The 24,021-nt window shown below is 43.2% G+C and overlaps 1 protein-coding gene across 3 annotated transcripts; it reads right to left on the bottom strand.

Moving 5' to 3' along the window:
* Positions 1 to 8,565: 8,565 nt before the first annotated feature.
* Positions 8,566 to 23,288, bottom strand: LOC132393651 (uncharacterized). Of its 3 annotated transcripts, XM_059969061.1 has the most exons (4): positions 22,813 to 23,288; positions 18,946 to 19,060; positions 14,023 to 14,052; positions 8,566 to 10,431 (listed from the first exon to the last, which is right to left on the bottom strand). In XM_059969061.1, the coding sequence occupies exon 4, from the start codon at positions 10,108 to 10,110 to the stop codon at positions 9,202 to 9,204; it is 909 nt and encodes a 302-aa protein (XP_059825044.1). In that variant the 5' UTR covers positions 10,111 to 10,431; positions 14,023 to 14,052; positions 18,946 to 19,060; positions 22,813 to 23,288; the 3' UTR covers positions 8,566 to 9,201. The 3 variants fall into 3 exon arrangements, with proteins under 3 accessions (XP_059825044.1, XP_059825047.1, XP_059825046.1); XM_059969064.1 differs by lacking the exon at positions 22,813 to 23,288 and having other exon boundaries at positions 18,946 to 19,477; XM_059969063.1 differs by lacking the exons at positions 18,946 to 19,060; positions 22,813 to 23,288 and having other exon boundaries at positions 8,566 to 10,398; positions 14,023 to 15,201.
* Between the last annotated feature and the right edge of the window lie 733 nt (positions 23,289 to 24,021).

The following is a 24,021-nucleotide window of genomic DNA, read 5'->3' as shown; positions in this document are numbered from 1 at the left end:
TGTGGAGCTACAACAGTCATTGGCTAGAAATGTCAATGGACAGGAATGCAAGAAGCCACACAATGGTGGACTCACGTCTACCCACCATCGATAACATCCACAAGAAGTAATGCCTCAGGAAGGAGATATCCATCATTAAGTCTCCAGCAATCCTGGCCATGCCCTCTTCTTGTTGCTACCCTCAATCAAGAGCTACAGGAGCCTGAAGACCCACAGCTAAATGTTCAAAAAGTGCTTCTTGCCTGAACCAACCTGAAAAGCCTTAATTCTGCCTCAGCTTTATTTCCTTTTCTCTTTCCTTCGACTTGCACTACTATTGTATTCACTTGAGTCATTTTGTCATGTAAACTATGTGTCATTTAAGGATCAAGGATTAATTTTATTTGGCACCTATTAGAAATTTGCTGTGATATGCTGGCGCGATATTCAATAAATAACAACATTCAATGATTATGGAGAATAGAAGGCCCTCCGCTGTTTGGAGTCAACCATGGATTTTGCAGTCCAGTTGTAAAGTGATATGCAAGCCAGGGCAGTACGATATGGAGAGCAAGCTGTTGCCCATATAACTGCTCCTCCTCTCCATGCAGCTGTTGAATCCAGAGACTGATGCAGTCGGGCATCAATGGCGCCCTGGAGTTGCCAGTCAGTGTTGAACTCAAAGTAAGGAAACCTTAGGGAATCCAGTTACAGATTTTTCCCTCAGTGTTTACTGCTGAAGCCTTCCCTATGAGTGAGTGTAGCCACAAGCCAGAGGAGGTTTGAGATCAGAGTTTACCTTCTCCTGGATGAGCTGCCAATGACAAATGACGAGCTCCAACTGGCCAAAGTGACCGGTTTTGAGGTGCCAATAATCCACCTTTATGCGTCCTCCTGTCAGTAGAAATGGTTCCATCAGGCTTAGTAGCTAAGCCACATGTGAAGACCAGGAGCAGAACTTGATTGTCAGAGGCTATTTGCGACATCTGCCATTGGGAGCATTTAATGGGTAGTGGGAGCTTGTCTCCATTACCACCCCCAACTATAACAAACTTAAGGAACCTTCTATAGAGATTAAAGAATCATATAAAAATAAAATGAGAGATTAAAGTACAGATATGGATAAATGTGAATAAATACCAGAATATTTTTATGTATTTCAAGTTTGTTAGTTTAGGTTTGATAATTGATGGCTCTCGTGTTTGTGTTGTACTGTGCTACTGCTGCTGCTAAGCTAATCTTGATGGCATTTCTATCTTGACTATGTATACCCATGACTATAAACTTGAACTCGAACTTGTCAGCACAATGTTTCTGTTGCATTGGAGGAAGTTTAAGTAAGTTCACAAGTATGTTTCCTGGGAGATTATGGTGCAACTTTCTAAGTCACTAATTAGGCCACAGACAGGGTACTGTCTACAGTTCTGATGTGAATGGAATGGAGAGAGAGCAGAGAAGATTTGTCAGGATGTTGCTAAGGTGGAGTATTTCAGTTGTGTGGAGAGACAGGATAGACTAGGTCTGTTTTCTTTGGAGCCGTTGGATCAGCTTTTCTGATCTGGTTCTTTGGAAGTCAAGATGGAACATAAAACTTGTTGCTTAAGATTGGTTTATTAAGTGTTACAAGAGCAAAGAAGCAGAAAGAAGCATGGTGAGAGACAAAGAAAAAAAGAGCAAGGCTTAAAAGTAGCGTGGTCTTCTCATAGCAGACTACCAATAACAGAAATTTAATTGATGACATAAGCACTCAGGGTCTCGACCTAAAACATTGACTGTTTATTCATTTCCATGGATGCGGCCTGACCTGCTTGAGTTCCTCCAGCAGTTTGTGTGTGTTCCATTGACAACAGTTACCAATAAGATAGCCAGGTTCAAGTAATGTATACCTACAGCTGAAAATTGTGAGCAGTTTGGGTCCCTTAACTCAAGAAGGATGTGCTGAAACTGGAGCACATTCAAAGGAGGTTCACTAAAATGATTCCAGAATTGAACGGCTTCTCATATGAAGAGCATTTGATGGATCTGGGCCTGTATTCACTGGAACTCTGGTTAAGATGACTCTACAGAGCACATGCGACAGCTCTCTGGTAGTTAAAAAGATAAGAAATCTGACTAAAAACATCACTAAAAATACTTTTTCTGAGGTAATTAATATTAAATTATAGCTGCAAATAGTGAAGTGGTGAGCGATGGCGAGGCGAGTTTGAGTGATGAGTCAAGATGGTGTGTTGCAGAATCGTTGGAGATGGAGTTCCCATGCCCTAAAGACTGAGCCAAGTGTGAGGTTGGATCACTCTGAGCACCCCGAGGAAAAGTTGTGGCCTAGGCAGAGGAGATTTGATGCCCTTACAACTGGTGAGAGTGCAAGGTTGAATTGCTCTAGGCACCAAGCTAATTTGAAGAGTTTGAGAAAGGCTTCAGGCTGGGCAGCGAAATCTGGGCCCAGAGTGAGTTGCTTGGTGGAGTGGTCTAGGCCTGAAGCCTTTTACTGCAGCAGTGTCTGGGTCTTAGTGCGAGGTATGATATGCTGTTTAGATAATTTAAATACTGGCCCAGATCAGAGGCACGGACCGATTTTGTTCACTCTCCGTGATGTTCACTCCTCTCTCCAAGGCACCAGAGCCTTTTGCTGTCCATTGTTTGGTCTATTCAAATGTTGTTTTCATATTCAAATCCAGATAGACTGAAAAGACACGGTGTTGAGATCTGGGACGAGAGGTGATTTCACTCATTCTCCGCGATGGTCACTCCTCTATCCATGGCGATGAGGCTACGAAGACTGTCCTGCTGCTGTGCTCCGTGCCCAATAATATGATGAACTGATAAGCAAGGCTTTGGGCCTATTCCGGGATTCGGATCTGAGGACTCAATTTTGGTTTGGAATGTTGTTATTCACTTCAATTGTTTGCGTGACTTGTATTTTTCTTCTTTCTCTTGCGCATTGCATGTTGGCCTTTTATTTTGATATTTATTCTTTTTTTTATCTTTAATTGGGTTGTTTTGGGTTTCTTGCTTTGTGGCTACCTGTGAGCAAGCAAATCTCAAGGTTGTATAATTTATATATTCTTTGCTAATAAATGTACTTGAACCTTGAATATTGAATTTGGAAGATTATGGGTTCACCTAATTGAAATCTATCGAATGGTGAAAGGCCTTTATAGAATGGATGTGGAGAGGATGTTACCCATGGTGGGAGAATCTCAGACCAGAGGATACAGCCTCAGAATAGAGGGCCATCCATTTAGAATGATGAGGAGGAATTTCTTCAGCCAGAGCATGGCGAATTGGTGGAATTCGTTGCCACAGTAGCTCTGTAGCCCAAGTCTTTACGTATATTTAAGGCAGTGGTTGTTAGATTATTGATTGATCAGGCCATAAAGGGTTACAGGGAGGAGGCGGGAGTTTGGGGTTGAGGACAAAAAGATTAGCTATGATGAAATGCAGAGCAACTCGATGGGCCAAATGACCTAATTCTGCCCCTGTATCTTATAATCTTACAGAAATCAAGAATTTTCCAGAAAAATATAGAAACAACTTTAATCACTGAAAAACTCACTGAACAATGTTTTTTAATGCAGAATCAGAATCAGGTTTCATATCACCGGCACGTCATGAAATGTGCTAACTTACATGCAATACATGATAATATAGGGAAACATAAACAAGTGTATATATGCATATTAAATAGTTGTTAAAAATAGTGCAAAAACAGAAATAATAAAAGTGAGGTAGTATTCATGGGTTCAATGTCTATTTAGGAATCGGAAGGCAGAGGGGAAGAAGTTGGTCCTGAATCATTGAGTGTGTGCCTTCAGGCTTCTGTACCTCCTACCTGATGGTAACAGTGAGAAGAGGGCATGTCCTGCATGATGGGGTTGTTAAAGATGGATACTGCCTTTCTGAGACACGGCTCCTTGTAGATGTCTTGAATACTGCGAAGTCTGGTACCCAAGATGGAGCTGACTAATTTTACAGCTTCCTGTAGATTCTTTCTTTTTTTTGTAATTTATCTTTTATTGAAGTTTATCATCAAACAAGCATTTCCATAAGATGCATTTCAGATACTGTACATATATATCATATGATCATATTTGTCACAAATCTCCACATAATGATTATCTGAGGTATACACTTATAGAAAGGAGAGGAGAGAGAGAACAATCGAAATAAGAAAACTATGTACAAAGTAGGAAGTGATCCTTATTTTTAACAACATATTCATTGACCTGTGAGAATAAAATCAGGCCTATGAGGTGTTATGCAGTTAAACCATTTTTCCCAGTATGAATCAAATTGTTCCAATTTAAGACTAACAGATGCTGTTATCTTCTCCATTTTGTAAATGTCCATTGTAATTTCCATCCATACATTTAAGGTTGGGCTCTCCTGTGATAACCGTTTCCTGGTAAGGGCCTTTTTACCATCCACCAGCAGTAAATTCATTAAATATATATGGTCTTACTCTCTAAGGGTATTTCACATTTAAAGATGTCTTGTAGGGCATTGTGTATCCCCCTCCAATAGTCTTTGATAACGGGGCATTCCCAGAAAACATGATAATGGTTTGCATTTTGATTTCCACAACTTCTCCGGCAAACAGGGTTGTTACTATCATAATGGGATTTCTGAGAGAATGTAATAAAATACCTTAACAAATTTTTCCACCCGAACTCCCTCCATTTCTGTGAACTGGTACACTTTCATTGAACCTCCATATTATTGTCCATTCTTCCTCAGATATAATTATCCCTCCTTCCTTCTCCCATTTTGTTTTAATGTATGAAGTTGAATGTGTTTTAAGATTTGACAAACCCTTATATACGCTTGAAATGATTGTACTACCATTGTCTGAATTATATGCTTTTCTAAATAGCTCTATCTAGCATGTACTTGCCTTGGTTACGTTTTTAACCATCCTGTTAACATACTATCACATTGGTAAATATCGATAAAAGTCTTGTTTTTCTAACAAGTGTTTCTCTTTGAGCATTTCAAAACTGAACAGTATTCCTTCTTTCATTATATTGCAAATAGCTGTTATTCCTTTAGCTGTTCAGTCCTTAAATCTAGCATCCAGTTTATTCAGCATAAAATCTGAGTCATATGCACACCATTTAAGAATTGCAATGTCTCTCTCTAGTTTATATTCTTTTATAATAGTTTTCCATATTTTAAGAGTCCATTTCACCCACAGGTTATCAATAGTATTTATGTAACTTTGTAGGTTGTTATCAGCCAAAATTGCCTGTATGGGGATGGAAAGTATCCTTTCCTTAATGTTTTTCCATTGAGTGTTATATGATGAGTTACACCAACATATCACAGCTCTCAACTGTGCTGCAAAATAATAATCTCTAAGAGAAGGTAGGCCCCATCCCCCCTTTACCTTGGCTAATTGCAAAGTTTTGAGATGAACACTAAGCCTTTTACCTTGCCGTATATATCCTGATAGCATCTTGTTCCATTCATTAAATTGAATTTGGTTAATCTCTATTGGTAGGGTCTGAAAGAGATATAACAGTCTGGGCAGTATATTCATTTTAATGGATTCAATCCTTGAACTGAGACCAAGAAAAGGAATCAGATTCCATCTTGCCATATCTCCCTTAATTTTTTTATATAGAGGCTGATAATTGCATTCTGATAATTTTGCCAAATCTTCTGGCATAATGATGCCCAAATATTTGACAGACTCTGTTTGCCATGCCCAGGGATATCTACTTTCAATTTCTCTTGGTGGGCTATAGTAATATGAAAGTAGTTGGGTTTTATCTATGTTCATCTTGTATCCTGATAATTGGCCATATTGTTCAAAGGATTGCATCAATTTAGGTAAAGAATATGTTGGTTGCCCTAGATAGATCAAAATGTCATCCGTGTAACAGGCCAATTTATGCTCTGTCCCTTTAATAGTAATTCCCCTGGTATCTTCATTTTGTCTGATGTATTGAGCTAATGGTTCCAGATATAATGTGAAGAGTAGCGGTGACCATGCACAACCCTGTCTCGTGCCCCTTTCTAGGGTAAAACTATTAGATAAATATCCATTGATTTTAATCCCAGCAGTAGGATTGTCATACAGTGCCTGTATAGTTTTAATAATTGTGTCATGTAGACCAAATCTATGTAAAACTCTGTAAAGGAAATTCCAATTAACCAAATCAAATGTCTTTTCAGCATTGCTTCAATGTCATTTTTTTTATATGATCCATAATGTGAAGTGTCCTTCGTAAATTGTCTTGTGTTTGGCTTTGTTGTATAAAACCCGGTCTGATCATTATGTATCAGCGTGGGTAGAAACTCTTCTAATCGTTTGACCAAGATAGAGGTAAATATTCTATAATCCACATTAAGAACAGATATTGATCGAAATGACCCACATTCCATTTTATCCTTGCCTTCTTTCGGTATAGCTGAGATTATCGCCTCCTTCCAGCTAGGTGGCATTTGTGCCTTTCTTAGAGCCCAGTTCAGTGTGGGCAGTAAAACAGGAATTCTCATTTCTAAATTCTTTATACCACTTTGCCATATATCCATCTGATCCTGGTGACTTGCTTAATTTAAGCCTACTAATTGCAGTTCTCAGTTCAGCTTCAGTTATGTCAGCAGTCATCGTTCTTTCTTGTTCTTTGCTTAAAGTGGTTAACTCTAAAGAATTCAGGAAGGTGTCAATCTGCATTATGCTTTCTCCTGGAACTTCGGAATATAGAGTTCTGTAAAACATTTCAAACGCTTTTTTGAATTTCACTTAGCTTATTTTTTTTATCACTTTTGTTCTTGGATCCCTAATTCTATGAATTGTATTTTCTGCTATCTTTTTTTTCCGTTTCCATGCCAGTATTTTCATAGATTTAGATCCACTTTCATAGTGTCTCTGTTTCGGAAACATTATTTTTTTTCTAATTTCTTGTGTAGCCAAACTATTAATTTCATTCCTAATCTTTTTACCTGTAGATTCTTTCAATCCTTTGCAGTAACCTTCACATCCCCCGTACTAGACAGTGACGCAGTCTTTCAGAATTTTCTCCATGGTACATCTATTGAAGCTTTCTAATGTCTAGGTGACAAACCAAAGCTCTTCAAACTTCTAATGAAGTATAGCTGCTGTCTTGCCTTCTTTATAGCTGCATCGATATGTTGGGACCAGGTTAGATCCTCAGAGATCTTGACACCCAGAAACCTGAAATTGCTCACTCTCTCAACTTCTGATCCCTCGATGAGGATCGGTTCATATTCCCTCATCTTACCCCTTCTGGAGTCCACAACCAGTTCTTTGGTTTTACTGATGTTGAGTGCAAAGTTCCTGCACTCTCTCCTGTACACCCTCTCATCTCATCTGAGATTCTACCAACAATAGTTGTACAATCAGCAAATTTATAGATGGCTATGTCTAGAAACACAGTCATGGGTATAGAGAGAGTAGAGCAGTGGGCTAAGTACATAACCCTGAGGTGTTGATCATCAGCAAGGAGGATTTATTAACACCAATTGTGGCGATAGGCAAATTGCAGTGGGTCCAGGTCCTCAAAGCATTTCATCACCGTGGATGTGAGTGCTACTGGACAATAGTCATGAAGGCAGCTCACCCTGCTCTTCTTAGGAACTGGTATAACTGTTGCCCCTTTGAATCAGGTGCGAACCTCTGACTGTAGCAATGAGAGGTTGAAGGTGTCCTTGAATACACCCACCAGTTTTCAGAGCCTTACTAGGTACTTCATTGGGGCCAGCCGGCTAATGCGAGTTCACACTCCTGGAAGGTAGTCTGACCTCAGCCTCTGAGACAGAGGTCAGAGGGCGATGCACCATCAATAACTCACACTGAGATGTAAGGCGAGATATCGGCTTTTATTGACTGAAGAAGGAACCAGCAGTGAGTGACCATCATATTACATCCTGGAGAATGAGGCAGAGGATTAGACCTGAATCGCCTTTATACAGGGCCTGTGGGAGGAGCCACAGGAGCAGTCAGAAGGGGGCGTGTCCAGACAGGCACATAGTTCACCACATTCACCCCCCCTTTTGTTTGAAAGAGTCCCCATGTGGCGAAGTTTCTTACAGGTCAAGTCTATCAGGTGGCCAAATCTGTCGCTGCGATCTATGTAGCACCGACTGTGATTGCACAAATGCCAGCAACATTGGTGATTGCACAGGAGACGGAGGTTGTGCTGGTTCCAGCTCATGCATGTGCGAGGCACCTGGTATATAAGTGTCATGAGGAGTCCATGTAGGGCCTGGTGTGCGCGGTGTCACCTCGGGTACAGGGTTCATAGTTACCGGAGAGTGTTCAGGGTAGTGGTCTGCTGCACCTGCGGGCGCCAGGTCGCGGATGGAGACTGTGTCCTCCCGCCCATCAGGTAAGACCACGTAAGCATACTGGGGGTTCGCATGCAGAAGGTGAACCCTCTTGACCAGCAGGGAGTATTTATTGCTCCTCACATGTTTCCGGAGCAGCACTGGCCCCGGGAACATCAGCCAAACTGGTAGAGCGGTCCCAGTGACAGACTTCCTGGGAAAAGAGAATAGGAGTTCGTGAGGGGGGGGGGGGGGGCCACCATCCGACCACCTGGGCCTCCAAGGGCTTGTGCTTGGCTCAATGATCCCCTCCCTGAGCAACCACTGCACCGGTTTACAGTCGTGGTCAGGTTGGCGAACAGCGGCGGGGGAGGGACCTCGATAGTGGAGAGACTGCAAGTGGTGTCGGTAGCGCAGCTGTCGTGTTGGATGGGATGTGTGTGTCGCTGTGTGTGTGTGGTCAGTGGTGATGAAGTCCCACAAAACTGAGGATTCCTGACAGTGAGTGGTGGGAGGGGCCCGTCATATACCATAGTCACACTTTCGAGATGGCTCTGGAAGTCCAGCCCCAATAGCACAGGCGCTCACAGATTAGGCATGACCAGTAGCGCAAAGTTCCGATACTCTGTGCCTTGCACCACCAATGTCGCTACACAACCCCCCCGGATGTCTGTGGACTGTGACCCAGAAACCAAATGGATCTTCTGACTTACTGGCCATGTTGCGAATGAAACTCTTAGTGCTGCCCGTGTCAAACAGGCATCTAGTCCTGTGCCCCTCCACCCGGATGTCCATCATGGACCTTGCAAGCGGGTGTGGGGCCCTTTGGTCGAGGGTTACAGTGGCCAGAGTTGAATCGCCGTCGGGGTACCCGGTAAGCATCGGAGGGTCGGGGGCGGGGCATGCTGACGTCGACAAAGATGGCCGCCCTCATCCGGGGTACCCGGTAAGCATCGGAGGGTTGGGGGCGGGGCATGCTGACGGCGACAAAGATGGCCGCCCACATCCGGGCATGCAAGATGGCGGCCCCCATGTTTCACCCGCAGCGCTGCACTCCGCTCGTAGTTTAGACTTGGTGAAATGGCCCCGCTTTCCGCAGCTGGAGCAGGTCGCTTCTCGTGCTGGACAGCGTTTTTGAGAGTGTTTTTTATGGCCACAGAAATAACAAAGCACAGGCTTCTGACGGGCTGCCGCTGTGGTCGGGTTCGGGGAGCTCGTGGAATCACGACTGGCAGCGGCAATTTCGCTCATGGGAGCCGGCGGTGGTGGGGTCTGAGGCGTCCACGGAACCGGCGGGGAATTGCGCGACTGGACAGCGTCGGCGTAGTGCAGCGCAGCTTCCAGAGCGTTGGCCGTCTCGATCGCCGAGCGTAAGGTAAGGTCTGAGTGTTCCAGCAGTCGCTGGCGCACGTACACTGACCTCAGTCCCGTCACAAAGGCGTCTCTCACCAGCAGCTCCGCATGTTGTTCTGCCGTGAGCGTCTTGCAGTCGCAAGTTCGGACGAGTGTCTGTAGTGCTCGGAGAAACTCGGCGCTCGATTCTCCAGGCCGCTGTCGCCGTGTAGCTAAATGATGTCTTGCATAGACGGTGTTCACCGGCCGCAGGTACTGTCTTTTGAGGGCGTCCAGTGCCCCTTCGTAGGTCGGCAGGTCCCGGATAATGGAATAAACTTTTGGGGTGACCCTCGAGAGGAGAATTCTGTACATAATGGCAGGGTCAGTCGCACGAAGCTCCGCCAAGTATGATTGGAAGCATGCAAGCCAGTGTTCAAAAGCAAGAGCTGCTTCAGGGTCTTGAGGGTCCAAATCCAACCTTTCCGGACGTAAAACGGTTTCCATGTTTTAAAACTTACAGTCAATAAAATTGATGCACCATCAATAACTCACTCTGAGACGTAAGGCGAGATATCAGCTTTTATTGACTGAAGAAGGAACCAGCAGTGAGTGACCATCATATTACATCCTGGAGAATGAGGCAGAGGATCAGACCTCGATCGCCTTTATACAGGGGCCTGTGGGAGGAGCCACAGGAGCAGTCAGAAGGGGGCGCGTCCAGACAGGCACATAGTTCACCACACAGGGTCACCAAGTTCAGCAGGGAGCTTCACATGTCTAATTGTATCCTTCCTTTCAAAGGGGACATAAAGGCATTGAGCTCATCTGGTTGTGAAGCAATTATATGCTCATTAGTGATTATACAAAAATACAAACAAGCATTGGAAAGTTAAAACACAAGAAAAACAACAATTCTACATCTTACATCATCAAGACTTTGCAGTGATCTCTATCATTTCCTGTCAGCTATCCTGTGCCAAACATCTCTTTCTGGGCATCCAATCCAATTATATGCATTTCAGTTGCAGTATCTTAAGTATAGCGTGCTTTTTAAATTATTCTTGCATTCTTTATCTTACTGTGCTTTTTGTGCAGCATCAGATTGGAGTAACAATTATTTTGTTCTCCTTTAAACCTGTGTACTGGAAATGACAAAACGATGTTGAATGTTGAATTCAACAGAATAGACGAGGCTGAGGAGGAATCTGACAGAAGCATGAAAGTCATTGATAAAATAGATTAAGGCAACTATTTCCCCAGCTGGACCCTTGAGTGAGTGGGTGCTAACAGTTAGGGATTAGATGGAATTTTCATGGTCTAGACACACAAATCTGATGTAGTTCAGTTTGTACTACAGTCTTGCAAGTCTCCACCTTAATAGAGGGTTTCTACAAAACAAGTGTCCACTCTCTGATGGTTGTGGTGTACTTAGTGGAGTGACTTCATGTTCCTGCAATCAGCACTCACTTCATACTGGATCAGAGATGCCAAAGACTTAAACTCATATATTTAGGGTAAGTGTAAAGGGGGGGATCTGAGAAAGAATTTTTCACCTTGTGGAGGGGGAATACTGGAATGGGTGAGGGAGATAGGTATTCTCATGACAGTTATTAAATATCTGGACAAGCACGTGAACTTTCATAGGAGGCTATAGAGCACGAGTAGATAAATGGGGTGAGTATAGATCGGTCCTTGATATGGGTGATATAGTCTGGTGGGACCTAGTAGATTCTGGAGGAAGCTTGAGAAGATACACAATCTAGAAACAGTTAGCATTGTTTTAGAATAAGAGAGGCCACTTTAAGATTAGAGCAATTTCTTCTCTCAGAGTTGTGAATCTTTAGAATTCTCTATCCCAGAGAGCTGTGAAAGCTGCATTATTTAATACATTTAAATTTCAAGTTGAAGTTCAATTTCAATTGTCGTTCAATCATACATGAACACTCATGAGTCCAGCTAAACAGAACAGTGATACTCCAAAACACAGTACCAACACACAGCATATGGGCACGTATAACATATATAAGATAGCAGTTAAGTAGAGTCACTCAAAAAAATAGTTCATGTCCCTGAATCTATGAATGTTGTAGCAGCCTGCAGACAAAGCCATGTCTTCTGCCAAGTGAACATGGAGGTACAGCACTGATTCCAGCATGGAAGCTGTGCCATACTGCCTCCAGCACTCCAGTGGAGTGGACCGACTCCAATGCCTCCAGCTGCCCAGGTGGCTATAAGCAGGCAACACTATGGCTTGAGACGCAAGATAGAGCAATAAAACTGAGAGAGAGAGATTTTTCATCCACAGGAGTATTGATTGCTGTGGGAGTCAGGCAAAAGAATGGATTTTATTAAGCGGTGGAACAGGTGTAATGGATCCTATAGTCCACTATACGGTTATGTGGAAGACTTCGTAACTAATTTTAATTATTGGAATTATATACCCTACTTAGTATACCAAAGCTTTGTGATACATGTAAGTATCATCGTGAAAGCACTGGTGTGGTAATGGTGTATGTGACAAGAATTTAGATAAATGTGACAAGAATTTAGACAACAGCTTGATTAAAGCTCTTTTCTGTAATGATCTGTCATATTACAGGAAGTACAGAAAGCTGTTTTATCATGTGTGTAAAGGATTTTCTGCTGCCTTAGAAAAATGTTCCTTTGGGTTAGCATTAAGAGGGGTGTCAAGGACCACTTGTTGCACTGTTGTACAAGTGGAACAAGTGCTGCATCTGCCCCTTAACCTCCTTCGTCACCACCAGTCAGCGTCCCAAACGGTCCTCACAGGAGAAGTGTCTGTTAGGGTCAGCTACTCTACCTAGTGCTCTGGTGGTGCCTCCTCTACATTGGTGAGGCATAATGTAATTTGGAGGACCACTTCATTCAGCAACTTCGCTCCATCCACTACAAAAGGTGGAATTTTCTGATGATCTCCCATTTCAGTTTGGCTCCCCTTTCCCATTCCAACATGTTGGTTCACGGCCTCCACCTCTGCCATGACAAGACCACACTCAGGTCAGAGGAGCAACACCTTATATTCTACCTGGTGGCGTAAAGATCAGTTTCTCTTACATCCAGTAATTTTTCCCCTCTGATATCCTCTAATTTACCATTCCCAGTTCTGGTTTCCCTCTCACTCCTCTTCCCCTCATCTGCCTATCATCTTCCTCTGGCTCCCCTCCTCCTTCCCTTTCTTCCCTGATCTATTTACCTCTTCTACCAGATTCCCTTTTCTTTAGCTCTTTACTTATTCCGCCTACCAGCTCCCAGTTTCCTATTTTATCCTACCTCACCCACACACCACCTTGTCCATCTCCAGGTTTCACCCATCACCTGCCAGCTTTTCACCTGTCCCTCCCTCCTCATCACCTCAAAGGATGCACTTCCATCCCATTGGCTCAAGGTCACCTGACTTACTTGGGTCACCTTCTTATTGGCTCTAGACCAGGTCTACAACCAGTATTGTTCTATGATCTCTGTGCTCAGCCATGTGTCTTTGTTCTTTCCAACACTATCTGGCTGAAATCTGTTAAACCAGGTGACCCAGACATGAGTCCAATGAGTTTACAGGGTGCTTCTCCTGCAAGCCTGCCACTTTGCATGGCTACTCATCTGAGAATGGTCTCAGGTTTAGCAGGCCATTAGTTGAAACTCCTTGTGTGCACATTCAATTGCTCTGATTAGATTTTCCCAGAACAAGAATCAAACAGTTTACAAAATGGCAGCTACAGTCTCCAAAAATGACCATCTCCATTCCTGCATTCCATCTGGCCAACATATTTAATGTAACATATTTCTCAAACATATTGATTACATCAGAGCTATATTGTAATAAACCAGTGCTTTTAGCATAGTTGACAAGATCCACCCAGTCTGTGGAAGGCAAAGGAAAAGGCTTTCAAGAAAAACAGTCTGAATGTAGAATACATGGAGACTGCCACCTGATAAGCTTTGTTACTCGGTTACTGATAAAAACTGAGCCACTTTAAGATTGGAAGAAAGACACAGAAAACACACCAAAGAAATTTCCTGTGGTATTGTTTTGTGTAAGTGGGCTTTCCTTGAGGAAAGTATAAATCAAGATGGATGCATATAATTCTCCCTTTTTTCCTAAAATGCCTCACGTTTTTATCAGTGCAGACAGACAAGAGAATAGCCACAAAGATTCCTTCAGAATTGAAACATATGCTATCATGATGACAGTGCCCTTGACTCTGTGTTTCATTTACGTGATTTTATTTTACTGTGAAGGCTGAGTTTGATGCTTTTAATGTAATGAAATCTACTGTACGTCTCCATTAGTCTACATCCATTGAACACAGTCATTCATTCTCTGCACCGCTTTTTTTCTGTCAAGGAATATATAGCTTGAGCAAAAGTGCTTTATTAGGCAGAAAATGAATTGAAACTTACCAGCACCTCAACGTAAGAGCTCTTATTCTCCTGTAAAAATGAGAATAAAGGGATGAATCTTACTGTATAAATCTATAACTTGTGTGTTTCATCCTTGTGCTTACATTCCATGTAGGCTTCACTTCCCACTATAAGGAGTGTTTGGGTGCTGCCAGACTTCCTGAAACCCAAGCCTTGCTAGTAGCTTGCATTTGATGCCAGTAAGACCAAGGAATTGATTTTGGACTACAGGAAGGGGAAGACTGGAAAACACACACTAGTCTTTGTTGAGGATTCAACAGTGGAAGTGGACAGTGGATTCAGCTTCCTGGGTGTCAACATCTCTGAAGTTCTGTCCAACACCTTGAAGCCATTACAAAGAAGGCATGCCATTAGCTATACTTCATTAAGAGTTTGAGGAGTTTTGGTATATCATGGAAGACGCTGGGAAATGTTTACATATGTATTGCGGGCAGCATTCTGGTACATTGCACCACCATCTGCTATGGAAGATCCAATGCACGGGATCGCAAGAAGCTTGCAGAATCTGGTACAAGAAGATTCTGGACTCCACCAGTTCCATCATGGGCACAATGCTCCCCATCTTCCAAGGGTGGTTCCTTAAGAAAGGGAGATTCATCATTTAGAACCCGCAGCATCATGGACATGCTCTTTTCTCATTACTACCATCGGAGGGGAGGATTAGAAGCCTCAAGAATCACACTCAACGTTTTAGGAACAGCTTATTCCATCCACCATCAGATTTCTGAATGGGCCATGAACACTGCCTCACTATTTTGCTCTCCTTTGCACTACTTAATTATGTTTTATATTTCTTAGTGAGGCTAATAGTAATTTTTAAAACTTTTGTTATTAGTCATTACACTGTACTGCTGCCACAAAACAAACAAATTTCACGACATAGTCAATGATAATAAACCTGATTTTAATCCTTATTAAATTAGGGAGGGCAGAATTTTCAAGCTCAATCAGGCCATGGGGAACTTTATTGAATCAAGCAGACAAATAGAATCATAGAGTAATAGAGCTTGGGAAACAGGCTGTTCATTCCAATTTATTCATACTGTTCATGGTGCCCACCAAGCTAGTCCATTTTGCCTATTTTGCCATTTGGCCACTATCCCTCTAGATTCCTCCTGTCCAATCAGCTCTTTAAACGTCTTTTAAATGATGTAATTCCATCTGCTTCACCACTTTCTTAGGCAGCTCATTCCAAGTTCAAAGTAAATTTATCAAACCATTATATATTACTGTATACTATCATGTGATTCATTTTCCTACAGGCATTTACAGGAATAGAATTTATGAAAAATCTATACAAGCAAAACAAAGACCAACAAGCAACCAGCGTGCAAATAAAAAAATCACTGAGAACATGTTGAGTGTTTGTTACTTGCATTCAATACATTGATTTATGAAGGCCAATGTGCAAAAGACTTCCCTTATGATCCTATCGTGATGTCACTTACAATGAATTATGAATCTGTATTCCCAGATCCCTCTGTCCTGCCACACTCCTCAGTGCCCTACTGCTCATTGTGTAAGACCTACCCTGACTGGTCCTACCAAAGTGCAAAATCTTGCATTTGTCTGCATTCAATTCCATCTGCCATTTTTCATCCGATCTTTCCAGCTGGTCCAGATCCCAGTGCAAGTTTTAATAGTCTTCCTCGCTGTCCGTTGCACCCCCAATCTTAGTCAACTGCAAATTTGCTGATCCAGTTTATCATATTATCATCCAGATCATTGATATAGATAACAACAATGGACCAAGCACTGATCCCTGTGGCACTCCACTAGTTGCAGGCCTCCAATCAGAGAGCCAATCATCTAGTTTCTTCCACAAAGCCAAAGCCTAATTCAATTTACTAGCTCATCTTGAATACCAAGCAACTGAAACTTCTTGATCAATCTCTCATGCGGGATCTTATCAAAGGCCTTGCTAAAGTCCACATAGACGACATCCACTGCATTGCCTTCATCAACTTTGCTGGTAACTTCCTCAAAAAACTCTGTAAGATTGGTTAGACACAACCTACCACTCTCAAAGCCACGTTGGGTATCTCTAATTTGTCCCTGTCTATCCAAATACTCATATGTCCAGTCCTATAGAATACCTTCCTGTCACAACCTTATGTTTCTTGCAACACTCTGTGATTGCTCTACAAATCTGTTCCTCTAAATCCCATGGACTGTTGGGTGATCTGTGATATAATCACATTAGTTCTACCTATAAAGCCTCCCTAGCCGAGCTCTCCAGTTTGTTCAGTCTGAGCATTGCCGTGACAGTTTCCTTGATGAGTGATGCCAATCCTTATCTTTCAACCATCAGGCTCTTGAACCAGTGGAGATAACTTCATTCATCTTCACATGCCCCATCACTGAACTGTTCACACAATCTATGGACACACTTTCAAGGACTTCTTGTCTCATGCTCTTGATATTTATTGCTTACCTTATTTATTATTATTGTTTCCTCTTTCCTCTTGTATTTGCATAATTTGTTTACTTTTGCACATTGGTTCTCCACCCTCTTAGTACGGGCTTTCTTTGATTTTATTGTGGTTTTGGATTCACTGTGCATTATCACATGAAAATGAATCTCAGGGTTGTATATGGTGACATATATGTACTTTAATAATAAATTTACTTTGAACTCTAATCCCTCCTGCTCCATCTAAAACAATGGAACCCTGAAACACTAAGCTGCCTCTCCTCCCCCTCCTGCAGCCAAGTCTCACCAATGGCTACAATGTCATAATTCCACGTGCGGACCCATGCCCGAAGCTAATCCACCTTTCCCACAATACTCCTTGCATTGAAATATATGCAGCTCAGAACATTAGTCCTCCCACACTCAAGCTTTTGATTTTTACTTTTTGTAGGCTTAACATCATCCTTCTCCACAACCACTCCACTGTCTGTTCTGGTACTCTGGTCCCATCCTGCTGCAACCCTGCTTTACCCCACCCCTCCCCATGCAGCACTAGCAAACCTTCCCACTAGGACATTAGCCCCCCTTTAGTTCAGGTGCGAGTCATTCGTCTTTTCAGATCCCACCTTCTCTGGAAAGGAGCCCAATGATTCAAAAATATGAAGCCCTTGCTCCTGCACCATCTCCTTATCCATGCTTTAAACTATATTAACTTCCTATTTCTGACCTCACTAGCATGTGACACAGGTAGCAATCTTGAGATCACAACCCTGGAGGTCCTGTCCTTTAGGTTAGGGCCCAATTCACCCCTCCTACCCTCGTCTTTGGCACGACCTGGACCACGACCTCTGGCTGCTCACCCTCCCGCTTAAGAATGCTGAGGACGCAATCGGAAGTGTCCCTGACCCCGGCACTCAGCAGGCAACATACAAACTGGGAATCCCATTCTCGCTCACAGAATCTCCTGTCTGTTCCCCTATGAAGCTCCTATCACCACAGCCTGCCTCTTTTCCCAACTTGCCTTCTGAGCCACAAAGCCAGACTCAGTGCCAGAGACCTGACTGCTAGGTCATCACCCCAATAGTATCCCAAGCGGTATACACATTGTTGGTGGGGAGGGGGGACAGCCACAGGGGCATTCTGCACTGGCTGCTTGTCCCCTTTCCCCCTCCAAATGGTCACCCAGTTACGTGAGTCCTGCACCTTTGGTGTAACTACCTACCTGTATACCCTGTCTATCAATCCCTCAGCTTCTCAAATCCAGAGTTCATCCAGTTCCAACTCCAGCTCATTAACACAGACTGTTAGAAGCTGCAGCTGGATGCACAAGAGGAGCATTCCACAATCTTGTCTGTCATTCCCGCTGCTTTAAATTGATGTCATGGCTGAGAAATCTCCCTCATCCCTTTACTTCCTAATTAAATTTTGCATTATCCCATCGACTCATCAATTTTTATCGATGCACCGTAGAAAGCATTCTGTCTGGATGCGTAATGGTTTGATGTGGCAACTGGTCTACACGTGACCTCAAGAAGAGAGTTGTGATGACAACTCAGAACAGCTTTCCCTCTCTGGACTCTGTCTACACTCCTCACTGCCTCAGTAAAGCAGCCAGTGTAATCAAAGACCCCTGACGCTCTCTCTTTGCCTCTCTCCCATCAGAAGTTTTAAAGCACATACTGTACCACCAGGCTCAAGGACAGCTTCTATCCCATTCTTATCAGACTCTTGAATGGATATCTTGCACAATAAAGTGGACTTTTGGCCTCACAATCTACCTTGTTATGATTCTGCACTTCGTTGTTTACCTGAGTTACACTTTTTGGTACCTTTAACACTTCATTCCACATTGTTATTGTTTACTTTTTTCTACCTCAATAAACTGTGTAAAGGTCTGGTCTGTATGGACAGTTTGCAAGTCAAGTTTTTCAATGTATCTTGGTACATGTGACAATAATACACCGATACCTACAGTACTGTGCAAAAGTCTCAGGCATATAGACTGCAGCACACACAAAAAAAACAAATTTCATGACCTATGTGAGTGGTGATAAACCTGATCCTGATATGGGTCTCTATTGTGGACTGAGAGTGGGAAGGGGGCAGGGAGAGGGGAGGGAGTGGGAAGCACCAGAGAGACATTCTGTAATGATCAGTAAATGAATTGTTTGGGTCAGATGATCTTGCCTGGTGTCTTAGGGCGGGGTGTATCTGCACCCGCATCAACACCCCACCGTGCCCCACTGCTGGCACTTTTTCTCTGCCAAATGTCCCACACCCTTTCTGTGGCACTCCAGCCATGCCATTCCCAACGTCCTTACTCCTGAAACATTTGCAAACTTGCTCCCCACTCCAAGCTGACAAATACTGTACTGTGCAAAAGTCTTAGACATTCTAGCTATATATATGTACCTAAGATTTTTGCACAGTGCTGCACTGATAGCTAATGTCCTTCATTTCCTTTAAAGTTGCATTAACTGGATACATACCCAGTAGATTAGTTTTACTCGGTATAAAACTTAAGCTGAAGATGCATGGGAATTATTGACCACATCACTGGAGTCAGGTTCATCGTTTTGGCACACACACAAAGCCCCAGGCTGTCTATTCAGCATCAGAAAGTGAAATCACACTGTTAGCCAGTCATGTTAATTAGGACAGTAGAATATAAGACTTGAGGACATTTGTTAATTGATTCAATAGAGGAACTTGAGTGCATTCAGGTTATTTATCCAATGTATATTTGTGTCTGAGTTTGCACTAGCTTATTGCCCAGATCTAACAATAATCAGACAGAGATTCTGCAGATGCTGGAGGTTCAGAGTAACACATAGAAAATGCCGGAGGAATTCAGCAGGTCAGGCAGCGTCTATAGAAAGTCGATGATTTAGGCCAAGACCCTTTATCAGGCTGCCTGGTGGCATAGTGGCATCAGCGCTGGACTTCGGAGCGAAGGCTCCCGAGTTCGAATCCAGCTGGCCCCAAAAACCTGGAGGGGGATGGGCTCCGCCAGGTTTCAGATGCCCAAGCTCACCTTCCTGCTCACGTTGACTGCTTATTCACCTCCATAGGCGCTGCCTGACTTGCTGAGTTCCTTCTGCACTCTGTGTGCGCTGTTGAATGTTTTTGGGTAGAATAGATATTTACTAAAGAAGCAAAGGAGGTGGAAATTTTACCACAGATAGTTGGTAGTGTGTGAGATTGTAATCTGATTAATCTGTTGACCAGGCTAAAAGGGGCAAAGAGACCTTTTCCTTTTTCGAATACAAGTGCCAGTGGGCTCCCTACAATCTTTTTGTTAGTGGGATTTCAGCCTACTTACCTTCCACCTCCAGTTATCAAATAGAACAGTCCCATTGGTGCTCTGGATGTTAGTTTGGTCCATAGCTTTCTCAGTCTCTTTCATTCTTCAGCAATACTATAATCCCAATTAGACTTGAATTCACAATGATATGTTCAACAACTTAATATAATATCCATCATAACGGATGTGACATTAATTTGTTGAACATATTCAGTTTTGTCTGCTGTCATTAGTAACAATGTGCTCATTTCTTAACCCACTCAAGCAGGAAATGGGTTCTTCCCTTTCTTGTTTAATGTAATGTCAACAGTTAATCATTCAGGATTTCTAACTAGAGAAATAAAGATTATGCTTCGAGGCATTGGACAGTTTTGGATTTAAGCCGAAGAAGAAAATTATATTAAATCTTTCTTAAAGACTGGGTATGCCAGTGCTGGAATTTATGCCTAGTTCTCGGCACCTCAAATTTTGAAAGATGTCAAGGTGACAGAGAAATATTGAGGCAATTAGCTAGGATGGCACCAGCAGAGATTGGAAAAAAAAGGGCAGATGAGAGAAAATCATCAGACACCCTAGCTATATACATGTGGCTCAGACTTCTGCTCAGTACTGCAGACTTTGTAAAATGTGCACTTTAAATTATAAGCAATGATCAAATTCAAAGTTAAAAATAAAGAAATGCAGTAGAATTTATAAAAGACAATACAAAAACAAAGACTTAAAATGTGCAAAGAAAAATGAACAATAGATGGATAGATATTTAATTAATACTGAGAAAATGAGTTGTCCAGTCCTTGAAAGTGAGTCTGTAGGTTGTGGAATCAGTTCAGTGTTAAGGTGAGTAAAGTTATCCATGCTGGTTCAGGAGGCGGATGAGTGTAGGGTAGTATCTGTTCCTGAACCTGCTGCTGTGAGACTGAAGGCTGTTACTTCATGAAAGATTGTGCCATGTGATGAACTGTATTCTGGGCTGCACCCAGATGAAGTACCAGTGAGGTAGTCTGTGAGCAGCCCAGGGATAGAGGACACACTTTGCTTTGAGTGCCTTTTGCATTCTGCTAACGTACTTTGTTCAGTGTTTGGAAACTGCAGGGAACAGCTCCTGCAAATGATAGCCTGGTTGGACAGCTGTCAAAACTGAGCTCAGGTATTGGTAATGAGCAGCCACAGAAATAAAGGGCAACCCTTAACTCCAGAGTCCAGCCCTTCTGGTAGCACAGTTGTGGAACCTATCTACCCGAGGAGACCCTCAGGATGAAAGAGTTCTGTGTACTTCCCAGAAATATGTATTCACCTTGAGGAAACTCTTATCACAATTTGCAGTCCTTCCACATTGAGGGAGTGAAAACGATTAAGGGTGGTTCATAAAAATCTTTGATGAAACACGAGTACAATCGAAGTACATACACATTACCATATATTGCGTAGAGCTTCATCTCCACAGATGCTGCTTGACTTGCTGAGTTCCTCCAGCATTTTGTATGTGTTGCTTTGGATTTCCAGCTTCTGCAGAATCTCTAGTGTTTACACTTCAGCCTGTCCATCTCATCTATTAACTTGCTGTGGCCTGTTCTTCCTGTACAGGCTTATTGTTCATGACATCTACTTCCCTCTCAGTCCCTTCACTTTCTCTCCTGGTGTTTGTTCCTCACTCCCATGCCACATTAGTTCAAAACCCTCCCCAGTTATACTAGTGAACTTCCTGGCCAGGATATTGGTTCCCCTCCAGTTAAAGTGCAAACTGTTCCTCTTGTGCACATCATCCCCATCCTAGAGGAGGTTCCAATGATCCAAGAACATGAAACCCTGACCCTGCACAAGTTTCTCATTGACACATTTATTTGTTCTACCTTTCTAATCACACCAACCCCCAACCGACTAGCATGTGACATTAGGAGCAACCTTTGAGATCTTTCCTTTCAGACTCTTTCCCAATACTCACTGTGCAGGACCTCTTCCTTATCTAACTATGTTGTTGGTGCCATGACATTGAGCTGTTCATCCACTCCCTAGAGAATGTTCAGCAGCCACTCTGAGACATCCTCAACCCTGGCACACAGGAGACAACACACCTTTCTGGTGTCTCTTTTGAAATCACAGGACCTCCTGTCTGTCTTCCTAATTGTTGAGCCTCCTGTCAATATTGGTTTGCCTCACTGAGCCTCCGACTCAGCCACAGTCCTGCTGCTGCTGCTTTGCTTTTATAGTCCTGGATGTACAGAGGATGTTTCTAATAGTGGGAGAGACTAGGACCAGAAGGTACAGCCTCAGGATAGAAGGACGTAGCTTTAGAATGGAGAACAGGAGGAACTTCTTCAGCCAGAGGGTGTTAAATTTGTTGATGTCACTGCCCGGGTGGCTGTGGAGGCCAAGTCATTTGGGTATACTTAAAGCAGAGTTTGATAGATACCTAATGAGTAAGAGTGTCAAAGGCTGCAGGCGACGGCAGAAGAATGGGGTTGAGAAGGAAAATAAATCAGCTGTGATGAAGTGGCAGAGCAGACTCAATGGGCTGAATAAGCTAATTATGTTCACATCTTATGATACTGTGGACATTCTCTCCAGTGTTATCTGAAAGGATATAGTTGTTGCTGAAAGGAATGGACACAGGGGAATCCTACACTGTCTGCCTGCTCCCTCTATCCTTCTTGATGGTCACCCAGCTAATTGTTGTCTATGTCTTAGGCGGTGACCATCTTGCAAAAACTTCTTGTCTCACTCTCTTGGCTGATCCAAAGTACCTTCATCTTCAGCTCCAGCTCCAGGTCTTTAAGGGGACCGGTCAGGAGCTACAGCTGGACACACTTCCTACAGGCCATCTCTCTGATCTCTTGCACTGTGGAGGAGAAACTTGCCACTGCCCTGTTGCCATCCTGGCTATTCTACTAGCTAGAGTCATTCTGAAGAAAACCTCACATGCACCTCTTTGTTTCTGCAGTCCAACCTCCTCTTACTCTTGAATCAAGGCCTCGGCATTTATTCTCATTTCACAGAACAAACACAGCCAATCCTAAAAATGGCCACTCCACTAGAGCCTGTGTCTCTTTTATACCTGAAGTACAACTTTTATGATGCTGCTATCTCTTCCCCTGTTCTGCGCAGGCTTCTGTGACTGGAAACACAAGTCCTTGCCTGGGGGAAGAAAAACAACTTTTAAAATATTTACATCGTGTTTTTATGCTGGTTCCAGTAGGGTGTGGCATCTCTGAAGACTTTGTGAAAGTAGATTATTTGCAGGCAGGCTTATCGTAGTTTCCTGTCCTTAGGATCCTGAACTAACTTGACAGCCTGACTGGTTAACAACAGCAAACAGAGTGGTGAGGTGCTCATGAGAGTGAATATCTCAATAAATAAATACTGATAAAAATAGGGTTTCAACCTGAAACGTTGACAGTTCCTGTCCTCCCACAGCTGCTGCTAGAACCATTGAGTTCTTCCAGCAAATTATCTGCTGCTTATTGAGGTATTTCCTGGCAGCCGGGGTGTGCTCTGCAGGCATTGGAAGGTGTCTCTTTGTGTCAGCATGGTGTCCTGTGGTGAACTATGTGCCTGTCGGGACACGCCCCCGCTGACTGCTCCTGTGGCTCCTCCCACAGGCCCCTGTATAAAGGAGATCTGAGGCCTGACGCTCGGCCTCAGTCTCCAGGACATTGTATGATAGACACTCACTCCTGGTTCCTTCTTCCAGTCAATAAAAGCCGATATCTCGCCTCACGTCTCAGTGTGAGTTATTGATGGTGCATCATTTCCTATTAAATAACTTGAAAACCAGATGAGAGAGTGATGAAAGAGTCCCTTCACCAGGCGCAAAATGTTGGCTCTTTATTCTTTTCCATGGATTCTGCCTGGCCTGCTGAGTTCCTCTAGCATTTTGCGTGTGTTGCTCTGAATTTCCTGCATCTGCAGAATCTCTTGTGTTGAAGAGATTGATCAGCTTTATTTGCCGTGCGTACGTCGGAATATCAAAATAATCAGTGAAATGCATTGTCTTGCATCGACCCAAATCGACGGCGACATGCCGGGGGCTGACCACGAGTGTTGCCGGGCTTCCACTGCCAACATTGCATGTCCGTGGCTCACTAACCTTAACCTGTACACCTCTGGAGCCCCGAGGAACCTCCTGCAGTCATGGGGAGAACGTACCAGCTTCTTACAGAAAGCAGTGGGAGTTCAACCCGAAAGTGTGGTCACTGGTGACTGCACTAACCGCACTGCTGTCACACTGCCCCAGTAAATTAGTGAGATAGTTATCAGTTTCATA

The sequence above is a fragment of the Hypanus sabinus genome, chromosome 5 (genome assembly GCF_030144855.1).
Source record: "Hypanus sabinus isolate sHypSab1 chromosome 5, sHypSab1.hap1, whole genome shotgun sequence".
Taxonomy (NCBI): domain Eukaryota; kingdom Metazoa; phylum Chordata; class Chondrichthyes; order Myliobatiformes; family Dasyatidae; genus Hypanus; species Hypanus sabinus.
Note: the sequence above shows the minus strand (reverse complement) of the source record. Positions and strands in the feature narration are given on the sequence as shown.